Source organism: Prinia subflava, chromosome Z, assembly GCF_021018805.1.
Source record: "Prinia subflava isolate CZ2003 ecotype Zambia chromosome Z, Cam_Psub_1.2, whole genome shotgun sequence".
NCBI classification, from domain to species: domain Eukaryota; kingdom Metazoa; phylum Chordata; class Aves; order Passeriformes; family Cisticolidae; genus Prinia; species Prinia subflava.
The window spans coordinates 99842888-99856789 of NC_086283.1; the positions used below are offsets into that span (position 1 = coordinate 99842888).

The following is a 13902-nucleotide window of genomic DNA, read 5'->3' on the forward strand; positions in this document are numbered from 1 at the left end:
ATTTAGCAGGATTATGAAACTGAGGTGTTTAACCCTATACAGTTAAAAAAAAAAAAAAAAAAAGGAGCTGTGGAAATAACCTTAGTGAATTAAATCCTTTGGTGAAATTAAATCTATTGGTAGAAGTGATCAAATAAGCACTCATTCCAGCAAGTCTTGCAGCTCATGTCTTGCCAGCAGCAGCCAAAATTCTCTGTGTTACAAGACCTTTTAGAAGTTTTCTAACCAATAGCAAATTGCTGAGAACTTACAGGCATCTGCACAAAACCAATCATTAAAACTACACTTATACCTTATATCTAAAAATAGGTGCTTGTTTCATATTTCTTATTACTCAGGAACTTTTTATACTCTTCTATAAGCAAAGCACAGAGCCTCATCATTAAATTTTTCTATTATCTTGCTTAACGTATTTTTCTACTTGCTAACACCTAAACTCTACATAGCACTAAACCACAGTCTTATTTTTCTGTGTCCTTATTCTTGTATCCTTTTAACTCTAGGCCTACAATCACACTGCCATGAAACTATTCTGCTTTTTTTGTTTCCCACAATTCCACGTCTTGGTACAACCACAAAGAAACCCTCTTAATAGGTTTGTCAGTTCTTAGCTATCCTACATTCAGAGCTCTACTACAGAGTGTCCTTTTTAAATGCATTTCTTTCTGCTTATCTAAGGCACCTATTTTGCTTGCTTTAAGGGCCTTAATTTCAAGCTACAGGAATTTTAATGCTATAAAAGATCTGGTTTATTCTAAGTATGTAACTCAAATCCAGTAGTAATTGATATTTCTTGTTTTGATAAGTCTCATCTGGATAAGTCTCCACAGGATATTGGATCTTTGCTCATCTTACTGAGATTCTGGTTTGAGGCAGATAGGCTTTGTTTTGTTTCTGCTGCTTTTCAGTGGCTCTTACCCCTTATCCTATTCTAGTGAATCCTGGTACATATGTCCCTAACAGCTGAAGGCCCTGTGTTTGAAGCAGGTACATCTCTCCATTGCAGCACAGTTTTTGAGTACAAGTAGGGCGTACCCATATGGCACATAATTTGTATGTGGCTGAAGCTCAGGTGTGAGTAGCAGAGGGGCTATAAATCTATGATATGACAGAGTGCTATCAGATAGAAGGAAAATTCTTCCCATTAAATGAAGCACTCAGTTTAGTGAGGGCAATAACAGTCTGAATTTGAACCAGATGTAGAGGAGCAAATAAAACGCTGTGACAGCTGCTTTACTAGTTGGTCACACAGAGCAGCCACTACTGAAAGCCAGAAGGGTGAAAATCTTTCCTTTCATGCCATGAGGTGGTACAATCAGGCTTTCCTTAGCTAGCAGTAGCCTGAAATACATCGACTTTGTTAACTGTGAGGGCACTGTATTTGCAGGACAACCACCTGGAGAAGTTCTTCACCTTGTGCCATTCTCTGGAAAGCCAAGTGACATTCCCCATTCGAGTGTTGGATCAGAAGATTCTGGAGGGTTCACTGGAGCATGAATTGAAACTCAGCATTATCTGTTTGAATTCCTCACGCCTTGAACCTCTTGTTTTATTTTTGCATTTGGTACTAGATAAACTTTTCCAGCTGGCTGTACAGCCTATGGTCATAGCTGGCCAGACAGGTATTTACTGGTTCATGGCCTTCAAGAAGCTTTTCAAGCAATCTAGAAATGTGGGGGAAATGGTTGCTAAGATATTCAGTCTTGGATTTAGTATCTAGGGTAGCATACTTCAGAAGGAGTTGTGCTGCTCAAGGCAGAGTTTCACTGCATAATTAAATCAGGCTTAGCTGACTTGCTGCATTTTTCCTTTCCCCCTACATAAAGGCTCTTAGTCTCTGGTTGGGAGGTACATTAAACTATAGTAATTTACTTACCTGAAAATATAGGTCAGAAAGTGGGTTGTGGTTCAACTTTGTTTCGAATTGAGTTGTTTTGCAAGTACAACACCAGCAAAATCATTATCCTTCAACTGACACTGCTGTCTGCACCATATCATCTGCCCAAATATCTTTAGACAGAGTTGAGAGAGCACAAAACCAGAAAATATAATGCTAAGTTCTGATTTTTGTTTTACTGAGGTACCACTTACCCATAATATATGTTAAGTCCAGAAGAATGGCATACTTGCGGACAGTGGTGTAGTTCTTCTCCTATTTTATTCAGATAATCAACACTTGTCATCCACTACAATGTTGGTGCTAAAGCCTGCTAGCTTGTATTTGTCTGTTACTGGAGAGTAATGAGTCTTAGTATTCAGCAAGAAGATATTTTATAGGAAATGTGTGAAGGCTGCTAGAAATGTAATTAACAGCTACCGTCTGCTTTTATGTAGCACAAACTGACAGAATAGCAGTGATTAGGCTGAAAGTCAGTGGGCCTGCTGAAGAGTGTTGTTTGGCCTAAGTAGACTTTGAGTCTGGTCAGGCTGTCTAAAACTCTGAATTAATTCTGGACTGAATCTGACCTTGTAAGATTAGTTGTTGATACAATGAGTGCCCTCAATTATGTTATAACTTCAGTGCTGACTCTTTTTTCTTGCCTTTGTTTCACAGCCAACTTATCACAGTTTGCCTTTGAGTCTGTGGTTGCAATAGTGAATAGTCTCCACAACAGCAAAGAGCTGAGCAAGGATCAGCATGGGAGGAACTGCCTTCTGGCATCTTATGTGTATTATGTATTTCGTCTGCCAGACTCACAAAGAGAAGTGGTCAAACCAGGTATTGTGGTGCAAGGGTTGCAAAAGTTTTCTTTTTTCTTGATGCACACTATTCAGCATAGTGGTTTTGAGTGATGGACTTAAAGCACTGACTGTAGGATAGCAAACACAGCTTCTCAGACCCAGACTGTATACCATTTAAACACTTACAGTGTTTTGATATACTGTTTTTCTCAGAGGGAGGTCAGGAATATCAGCACTGCAAAGAGCAGCATGGATGTGCCCCTCAAAATCTCCATCCCTCAGATATTCATGTAAGATGAAGGGTTGAGGTGAGAGGTTTCCACAGCTACAAGCAATGTTGTAGCTTTGTGAAGATGAATGCAAGAGAGATTGCCTAAACTGAAATTTTTCTAGAGGAATTTCTTTCATGAGTCAAAATGGCCTTAAGATGTGAATATTTTACTGACCTGTACATCAGTAAGTTACTTTCCATGCAAAGTTACCCACTGCCAGGTGGTATAGGGCCAAGCTCACCCAATATCTCCTTTGCATTGAGGATGTCATTGGAGGATAAAACGCTGTATGACCAGCAGGTGATTCTTGGAGCCTGTCACCTTGGAGAGAGTAGAAAGCCACCTGGTTGTAGTCCCAGGCAACTGACTCAAAGTGACCCTGCTTGAGCAGAGGGGTTGGACTGGATGGCCTTCAGTGGGCCCTTCCAACCTCAACCATTCTCTTATTCTGTTGCAATCATTATCCTAAAGCCCATAGGATTCATCTGATTAATTTGTATGTGTTAAATGACTTACCACAAGCAGCTGTGCTGTGGGAGCTAAAGAGCCTTTTTTGCTTTTGAATATTAATTTAAATCCCCCTTGAGGGACATTTAGACTGATGTTGGGATATTCTAAAATCTGTGAACTCACATACACTTGGGAGTTCTTTGTCCTGTAAAAATAAGGTCTGTGATGAAACTGAAAACCAGATATCATTTAGTGAAATTCCTGATGGCATTGCTCCCTGCTTCCTTGGATACTTCAAACATCGCATTAAATCATATGTGTTGAGGGTGGTGTTTTGTGTTTAGGCCTATGAGCATTGTCTTAATCTACAGCAAATTAAAAAGAGCTGATGGTAAGAAAGAACTATTGTAATAGTGCTGCTACTTAGTTAACCCTATTAATCCTTTGGTACTGCTTGTGCAATCACCCTGTGAGCTGTTGACTGGGGCAATATCCATGACTTGTCATTCAGTTGCCTGTGCAGATTGTTAATGAAGCAGTTGGTAGTGGGTTTTTTAGGAGCTTTATTCTTTTTGAAATGTTGATGTTATATGACTGTTGCCTGGAATGCAAAATCAACAACATGGAGGCAGAGGTCTGCAGTGAAAAGCTGCTCCCCACAAAAAGAGACCCCAGCCTGTTTATTTCTTTTCCTGTTATAATTTTGTGGGTCTGGTAGCAGATTGGCTTCTGGGGTTACTACCCCTTCACCCCACTGGCTAGGCCAGCTGTCAAACAACATTATTTTCAGGCTGGAAATATGTAAGCAAAGGACAGTGAACAAAAACAAGAAAGGTTCTTTATGTTCCAAAGTGTGAGAAAGTGAAAAACTGACCCTTAATATTGTATAGTAACTAAAGAACTGACTCCATCTTATAAGCAAGCAGAAGGCTTTATAAAATCTCATAAAAACCAGGGTAACATATGACCACTGAGCCAAACCAGCTTGAAGCTCGTGTTTGCCTCACATCTTTAGTCTCAATTGAAACATCTTGCTGTGGCAGGTGGAGGCAGCAGTGCCGTTCTGACGGAATCGCGTTATTACACCTTCGGACGCACCTCGGCGGTGTCTGTTGGAAACAAACTCCTGCAGAGCAGAGTGATAAGCTGCAGCAATCCTGACATCACTGTTACACAAGCTGCAGCTGATGAGGAGGTCAAGAGCATCATGTCATCCAAGGTATGAGAACGAAGTCAAATATCTCACGAATGGTATGGCCCAAAACCCAATAATCTAGATTTTGTCTATGAGGGTTGGATTTGCTCCTTGTAAATTCACTGTATGTATCACCAGAAACATTTTCTGTTTATCTGGTTTGGCATAGATACATGCTGAATCCCACTGCTAAATCCTGAAGTTTCTTACCAATGGAAAGCAAGAGGTGAAAACTCTAATTCTTGTTTGTGACTTAAACACTCCACAGAGGCATTTGGGTTTTTTATGTGCCTCAGCATCCTGTTATTCCAGATATTTAAGTTCTATTCACATTTGATGACCTGGTCTGGTCCAAGTGAAAGAGTCAGTGCAGTGACAGACTTTTCTTCATTTTTTTCATTTGATGTGAAATAGTTTCCTACTTTAACAACAACAACAACCAACCAACCAAACAAACAAACAAAAAAAAAAAAAAAAAAAAAAAAGAAAGAAAGAAAAAAAAAGAGCCAATTATATGAGAGCAGCCCCGTAGCTTTATATCAGCTACAGTGCAGATGCTGTGTGTATAATTTGCACCTGGGTCTTTCCAAATACTTCATTCAACCACAGAGTGAAATACAAGCTTCCTCTGCATTCTCACCTTCTACATATACCACCAATAGCTTGCAGGACAGAAAGATCAACAGCATCCAAGAGGGAGGATTTTGCTTCCCTGACTGGCACAAAGTGCTTGCTGACCACAACATTCCAGCCCTTCTCAGAGCTTTATGAGAAAGGTTGTTCGAGGCTGTCTGAGGAAATCAAAACCTGGGGTTGGTCACTCAGCTTTAGCTGGGAAGCTCTGCCTCTGGCAAAAGCAGGATTTTTTTCCCCTGTGCAAGGAGCCTGCTGCTAGCTGCAGTCCTGGCAGAGCTCAATAGCATTACATCTGATGAGGTCTGAACCATATCCCCCCTCACTTTTCTCTGAGTGTTATATATTTAAAGTATTGCTTCTCAAGTAGGTTATTTTCAGAAATATTTTAAAGTCTTCTCTCAATTGAATTAGCATATGTCTCTCCATTTGAAATGAATAGGTACTGGTCTTCAGCTAATTAAACCAGAACTAATAAGATACACAGGCTTTGACAATGTATTTTATTTGTTCCTATGGGCATATGCACAGCAATTTTAATAATGTGTATTTGAATTTTGTGACTTGTACCCTAAAGTACTTTGTCCTAGGGAAAAACAAAACAAAACAGAGCTCAAGGCATTTTTGCAAATTAATACAAAACTAAAATGTTTGATATTACAGCTTCATCACATTCATAAATGTAGCAACTTACAATTGGTTACTGCCGTTTCACTGCCTCTTACATTGGCATAACTCTTAATGGAAGGAAGACCTCAAGGGGCTAATTATTTTCAGTGTAGAGCAGGGGATAAACTTACACCTTTTGAAGGGTGAATCGTATGTAGTCCAAAGTACAGCTGCAGTTGCTGCCATTGTGCACGGGATGGCAGTGCTGGCATTTGCACCCTGCTGCTGCTGCTGCTGCTGCTGTCAGGTTGTCTTCACCTTGAATGGGAAGGGGGATGGGAAGAGGAAAAGAGAAGAACTGTTTAGTTCAATGTCCATGAATACCTTAAAAAAAAAAAACAATCAACAAACTCCCCACTGCGGGTGATTTCTCCTCTGTTAATTAGATTAAATTATTTATGAATTCACTATTGTGTATTTCTTCCCTCTGTGTCCCCCAGCCTGTGGATCACAGCTCCAGTCGGATGTCTTACTGCGTTGAAGGAACAAATGACATGTCAAGCCTTTGTGCAAGTGCAAGGCCACCCAATAGAAAGGTAGGCTGTAGTTATGCATGAGGGAACTCCTTACAGAACCTGGAGCATCCTGAGGTAGTGCTGGGCAATTAGTGCTTCTAATTGTGGAGAGGGAAACAACAGAACAAAATATCAACCAGTTTTATCAAACAAGGAATTAGTGACGAGACATTGAATCAGTGAGTAAACATTACTCAAACTTTTTTGCTTCTGCTCCAGAGTCTTTAGATTCTTTATCCAGGACAGATTTAGACAAGTAGCAGCCTGTCTGGCTCCTCCATATGCTCTCTTTCTGAAGGTCTTACAGCCTCTGTCATTTTTCATTGCTATTTACCCTTGGATACATGTCTTTACATGTTACACTGAACTCCATTCCGAAATATTAGCCTCCTGTTTCTTCTGCAAAGAATTCTTTTCTTTGTCCCTTTTCATAGCTTTTAGAACCAAGCGTTTTGTAGTCCAGATTTTAATTTCTTAGAAGTTTAGGCAATGGGGATTGTTTGTGTCATGTTCAGATCTCACTGTAAAAAGTATTGTCTCCAACTACAAATGTCTGTACAAGGTCTGCTGTGGTTATTGTTTTGTCCTTCTCTTCCACCACAGAGGCAATCTTACTTCTACCTTCTCTCAGGAAAACATGGGTGTGCTAAACAAAAATGCTTAGCAGGTAGTGGGAAATGTGACTGCTCCATATCATGCACTAGACAATGACCTGAGAATGGTCCAAAGGCATTTCTCTCTTCAGTTATCTGCCATTCTGGATCCACAGAAAAATAGATCTCAAAGTCTGCTTGCCAACAGCATTCTCTAGATGTCATTTTGGTCAAATCTGCCTTCTAATCTTACAAAGATACTCAAAAATCCCCATCTGACTGCTCACCCTCCAGTATGGAGAAGTTTCCCACAGGGAAGACATTAAAAATGACAGATGAGTTGATTGAAAAGCCGTTTTCCAACTGTCTGTGTTTATTATGTAGCATTTCCATGAGGAACTGGCATTGCAGATGGTGGTCAGCACGGGCATGGTGAGAGAAGCAGTCTTCAAGTATGCCTGGTTCTTCTTTGAGCTCCTGGTAAGCCTTGACAGTGGAATTTTACAATTTTAGTTAGTGGTGCATTTAGTAGGTACTGCAGGCATAGATTCAGTTGGGGGGTGACCTCTTCAGTTATTCAGCCCTGTGTAAAGGAGAGGTCTCAAATAATGAAAGTACAACTAAAGAATTCTTTGTATTCACCCTTCTTCCTCACTACAGCAGTAATGGCAAGGTTCTGCATGAACTACATGAGCAGTAGTGCACAGCTTGCAAGAAACTGAGAGACACTCATCAACCAAGCCCTTACTTCTCAGTGAATATCTGTTCCTGACTTTTCCATTTTGTTAACAACATGGGAGCAGTGGCAAAGCTCCACAAACCCACAGTTCTACAAAGCCCTGTGGTGATGCATGTCAGTGGAAAAAATACGCTGATTTCCACTGTCAGCATATTCCTAAAGCCACATTAGGTCAAGAAATAAGAATTCCACAAGTGTCACTCACTGTCTGTGATCATGAAAGGCAAAAGCTGCAAGCAGCAGCATTTCAGAGCTGCAGATGCAAGGGGCTGGGGGATGGTGATTCTGATTTCAGGTACTGAGAGTAGCCAACTGCATGAATATGAGCAGGAATCAATGTCTGTCTGTATTTGAGTCTTAGATCTCTGTTGTCATTGCCATGTAGGATTTATCACAGCAGCTCTGAGAAAATGAGTGATTAATATTCAGGGAAAAAGAAGTAGAAAAACTTACTTTTACAAACAAACTTAAACCAGTATTTCACCTCCAGTCTGGGCATTTTTTTAATATTCTTTTTTCTGCTTTGCAGATAAAGAGTATGGCTCAGTATGTTCACAACATGGAGAAGCAAGATAACCCACGAAGAAACCGGTTCTCCGATCGTTTCAAAGATGATATTACCACTATAGTTAGTGTGGTTACCTCAGAGATTGCTGCACTTGTAGTCAAACCACCCAAGGTAAGTGGATGAAATAAGTGCTGTGGATCCTTGCTACTCATCTTGTGTTACATGGAGCTACACTTAATCTCATTTAGTATCAGCAGTGTTGCTAGAATTAGGCCAATATTCTCACATGAACCTTCAGAGAGAGTTGTGGCAGTGTAAAGGGTAGCCTTGTGCTCTCTTGGCAGACTGTTTTTGTTCAGCTCAGCTCCGCAGCCTGCTTCTCAGTGTGGCTGCAGAAGAGAATTCCCTTTCCTTTTGACAGGAAAGGCTGACATCCATTTTCAGTTCTGGTAATGCTTTATGCCATGTTAGCCAGCACATTAGACTACAGCTCCAGAAGAACTTCTTCCTTTTATCCCCCATTGCAATTACCCTCTGTCCTGCTGCATTGTGTTTAATTCCTCATTTGGCTTCTCAGTAGCAATGGGATATGCCACAGGAAGGCAGTGCTCCTTGTAAGTGTTGTACAAGCCAGCCACAAGTGATCTAACCCTTCATCTCTTTAAAGAGGCACTGGCCACTTGAAAATTTAAGACAAGAAGTAAGCCCTTAGTCCCATTAAGTTATTGCAATTTTTAATGAATTGCACTGATTCAACTATAAGGTTGAAAGGATCACAAATTGGAATTTATATTTTAACATCGTTAATGTTGGTCTACATCATTGATACCCCTTTGTACTGGCCAGTAGAAAAAGCTAAGGCCACAGATAGGCAGTGAGTGACTGTTGTTCATTCAGTTGCTGTAACCAACTGGTTTTCGTGCCCCAGAGCTGCCACATGCACTATGCTAGCCCAGCAGAGTGCTCTGCAGCAGGACAGGGCACAGCAGCCAGGAGATCTGGCCTGCTAGGTCACTTTTCAACAAGCTCCGTTTCCTAATTCACTTCCCCAAGTGCTGTTGAGGATCAGAAACTGGAAAAGGGTAAGACCAGACAAACTGGGGCAGAGAATGACAGAAGGGATTGTCACTGTCCACCAAAAGGTTGTTCTTGAAGCTTTACCTTGAAGCTCAATCCAGTGATGTACTTCTGTGATAGCTACATGCAGAGAAATAATTTCCACAGAAATGTTCATCTAAGCCATCAGTGACTTTTTTTTTAAACACAATGTGAAATAAAAAAACTGTTACATTAAAAATGCTTTAACAGAATTGTAGGCTAAAGAAATTAGTATTTATGGCTTCCTCACAAGGAATACAGAGGGTTTTGTGGGTTGTTAGTTTAGTTCTCATTTTGATAGAATGAGCATATAGAACCTGATTGTGTGTGAAAATCCCATTGTCGTGTTTTTGGAATTAGGGCCATGGGTTAGACATACAGACTAGTAGGCAATGTGTGTCTGATTTTTAAATCCAAGAAGTGATAATTGATGTTTCAATACATAGTTGAGCATGTCAGATTGCCCTGGATTTTTTCACTATATGTCTGGCATATGCTTGCCTGCCCTACAAGGCAGTGGGAAACTAGCTTTTTCTTCACCATAGAAAAATATTTTCCTGTGTAACTTTCAGGTTGTAGGGAATATATATTCCTGAACAGAAACAAAAAGCTTGAAAAATGAAAAAGTGAATTGTAGCCACCCTGAGGTGCTACACACCTGTTCTCACTAGTCAGATGTGCCAGTACAGGCAGTATTTTTCTCAGTCATCTCCTCTGTCAGTTTTGAGCATTAAATGTGTGCAGATCCCTCAGGCATCTTCACTAATTCCTGTTGGTGAACTACATAGGCTACTGAGAGTTTATGATTTAAATTGGTATGTTTGAAGTAAGCCTCATTTTAGAGGGTACATGAAGTTCTTTCTGATTCCTACTAGAGGCTATGTATCTCAGGTAATCAAGCCAGTTCCAAGCATACAAGACCTTAGCTGCTGGATAGTGAACCCCACAGATTTATCATACCAGTATTTTGTTACTATCAGTTTTACACTTAAAATTTCTAAACTAAATACTTGGCATTCCATCAGCAAAGCCAGTGCAAGTTCTTCTTAATATTTTATGTGTTTTAAATTCCTAAACCAGCATTCTCTCATTTTCAATAGGAAAAAAAGTTATGCAGCCAATAGGCAATTCAGAACAGGTCTCAAATTCCATTTCATTGCACCCAAAGGGGTGCACAAATGAACTTTTCATTCATCCTGTGACATTTCTCTGTGCAACAGTTGAAATAATTTACAGAAGTGAATCTGTGCAGTTTTAACAAAATCATGTGAACTGGAGAACTGAAACAATCTTGTCCTGTATTTTCCCTGAGATAGTTCAGGGAGCTAACCCCTGCACTATTTTTCATGACCCTAAAAAGCCTTCCACCTTTATGTAAGTTTTGTACATAATAACTGGTGTTTTTTTCTTTTTTTAAGGAAAGTGAACAAGCAGAAAAAATTAATATCAGCCTGGCATTTTTCTTGTATGATCTTCTTTCTTTAATGGATCGAGGATTTGTGTTTAATCTCATCAAACATTACTGTAATCAGGTAGGCAGCATATATGATTGGGATTGCATTTGGGTTATGTGTTTTGTTCTGTTTGATTAGTTTATCCATCAATATCCTTTGAGTTGTGTTAAAGGTCTGGGTAAATTTCCTATTTCCTATTGCATATGCAATGATTTTGAAATCTCTTTTGATTTGTGATCTGCAGGAAAAAAATTGAGTGGAGGCAAAGACTCTTTTAGAAATGTCATAGCTTGCACTGCTGTAAAACATCCATGGGACCACTTTTCTTCCCTTACTTTTTTACTTCCCTTAGCAGATAACACAGATCAACTTTCTGACTCCTCCTGCTGAGTGCTGTGAGAATAGTATTTAGATTTCAGGGAGTCACTCAAAATAATACATCTTCTTGCTTTACAAGTCTCTGAAAATTAAAAATAAATGGTGATGCAGGATGTTGTTATGAAATTATTTGTTGTATTTGATGGGGAGCATTTTCTATCTGTTTTGTGAGCTGTATGTGTGTGTGCAGGTCCATCAGATATCTCCACAAATTCCTTCACTGATGTCATTATTGATAAGAAGGGAAATGACAAGATCACTGATGTCCCATGTTGCTTAGCAGGATGTTTTATGAGTTTGCCACAGAGTCAGAAAAGTTTGGTTTGTTTTTCATTTTGGTCTTATGCAAAAGACAAAAATATTGTGTATTTTTGTTTGGGGAGAAAAGAAGAAAGAAACAATTTTGTTATCTCTTCAGAAGTTGATAAGTCAGCTGGGGAGCAGGAAGAGAGACACCATCACTGTCAAAAAAAGAGCAGCTAATGTATGGAAACTAGTTAGGTACAGTGAGCATTTCAATACACACAGGTCTCTGTGTCCTATGTCCTTTTCAGGGAGCAGGGTATTTCACTACATGGTGATTTAAATAATACTAGCCCATCACCTGACACTTTTTTGTTTGTTTTTTCCTAGCTTTCAAACAAGCTGAATTCTCTCTCCACCCTGATTTCCATGAGACTTGAGTTCCTGAGAATTCTCTGCAGCCATGAGCATTACCTCAACCTGAACCTCTTCTTCATGACATCTCCATCTGCTCCAGCATCTCCCTCTCCGTCCTTGTCCTCCCAGGTGGTTGTCCATTAGAAAAGTATTGCATGAACATCACAAATATGTATTTCAATATCTGTTTTGGAGAATTATGGCATGCAGCAGTGCATGCTTTCTGTATGTTTGGCTTCTAATGGAACTTTTACCTCCCAGGTGGAAGTAGACAGTACCACTAAGTTAGTGACTAATACACTGCAATTTTCAGTATCCTGGAATACCAAATTTTTGTTGAGCCTTCATGTTGCTCAAAATAGGATTTTTATGCTTTCTTTTCCCAGTAGCAGTGTTCTTTCTTCTGGGTTTCTCCCCACCACAGTAGTACACGTCACGCTATATGTTTGATTTCTCTGTGGTTTTTTGAACAGTTTTTATTTGAACTTTATGATTTTCTGTGTGGAAACACTCAGGCATCCTGAGTAGGCCATGCAAACTTCATCATATCTCATCCTTCCAGAATTTTTTCCAGACTTGTTCTGATACTGACACAGCTCTAGACTTCCTTAATGTCAAGACCTCCCATGATCTTCCTGACTACAGAGTTCACAAATACAGTTCATCAAAAGAAGAAATTGTTGATTGGCACGTGACACACTGTTTTGCCAGTCTTGTGTTCTTCTCTGCATTCTGTGGAGATGGTTTCTTTCATTTCTACAGTGGAGCAAACCCCCTGTTGAAGGCTGCTCACGTGTCTTTTTTTCCACCTCAGTGATCTTGCAGAGATCAGGACTGGGCTGAAGCATTTCAGTGCAGTGCTCTGTAATTGCCACAATGCTTGGAGGCAAGGGGATGGAATTGAAACTAAAAATAATGGGAGATACAAAAACATCCTGAATAATGCAGCAGTTAAAATTCATGGGGGTTTTTTTGAGTGTTGTTGCCAAAGAATTGGTTGGATGCTAAGATGTGCTACGTCTCATACCTTAATAAGGGTTGCCACCGGTTCGTAATAGTAAATAATATTTTCTTGAAGTTTTTCCTGGTCCTAAAAGCAAAGCATCAAAGTCTTAGAGTCAGATGTCACAATACTAATTGTTAATACTAATCCTGGATGCCAAAGAGCTAGAAATATGACTCTTCTGCTTACAGGGATAAAAAATATCAACATAGCTCTTGTAACTAGTTCCAGCAAGTAAGAGTTTGGCCTACACCAGTTTAATTAATCTTTCCTTCACACAACATCATCAGCTCTTTTCTCCTTTAGGAGTAACCTAGAATGAGCAACCTGTGCAAATCAGTAAGGCTTTTGTGGCCTTTGCATGATTTAATGGATTAGCTGACCACCCTTGCAGTAATTTTGATCTGTCTGCAGGAGAGCTGCCCATCTTGAGTCAGACTTGCAGTAGAAATATGGTCTTGTGAATAAATCTTTTGAAATTCTTTGAGAGAAGCCAAACTCACTTAACTGGCTGCCCTACACTTTGACATCATTTCACACAAACATAGTACAGACAGTGTCTGATTGTTTGAGGTTGAATGGGAGTGGGCTGAAGTGTATGAATCCAAAATATGAGGCTGCTAAGAGACACGGGGTTCATTTGACCCAATGAACTAAAAGATAGCTGCCACTCTGTGGTATACTGATACTTCATGTCTTTGGGCTCTGGGACTATTCCCAGGTGACTGACAGAAACATTGGAAGGAATACTGAAAAATACAGATTAAAAGCAAAATTTGGGCTCATAAAACCCAGTAGCTGCAGTGAGGAGTAGAGTCTAAGACTTAGGCTTGCCTGAGTAAGGAACAAACACATTCCAGGTGACCTGTGGCACACACCTATGATTGGAGAAACTAAGAAGCTCACAGCACATATATAGCAGCAACTTCCCATTCCTGGGCTGGCTGTGGATCAGTCACAGCCATAAGTTGGAGCAGTTTGAAGGGTGGTCTAAATTATGCCAGCTGCCAGCAAGCTCAGCCAAGGATTTCCAGGGCTAAAGGAAACACTGTT

The 13902-nt window shown here is 40.0% G+C and overlaps 1 protein-coding gene across 2 annotated transcripts in view; it reads left to right on the top strand.

Annotated features, from left to right (window-relative positions):
• Positions 1 to 13902, top strand: part of DOCK8 (dedicator of cytokinesis 8) — a 90500-nt gene that overhangs the window by 48678 nt on the left and 27920 nt on the right. For both annotated transcript variants that reach the window (XM_063422811.1, XM_063422812.1), the window contains 8 exons: positions 1388 to 1622; positions 2555 to 2719; positions 4448 to 4623; positions 6342 to 6437; positions 7394 to 7489; positions 8278 to 8427; positions 10773 to 10886; positions 11820 to 11975. In XM_063422811.1, the coding sequence (XP_063278881.1) occupies positions 1388 to 1622; positions 2555 to 2719; positions 4448 to 4623; positions 6342 to 6437; positions 7394 to 7489; positions 8278 to 8427; positions 10773 to 10886; positions 11820 to 11975 (1188 nt within the window). The remainder of the gene's footprint in view (positions 1 to 1387; positions 1623 to 2554; positions 2720 to 4447; positions 4624 to 6341; positions 6438 to 7393; positions 7490 to 8277; positions 8428 to 10772; positions 10887 to 11819; positions 11976 to 13902) is intronic.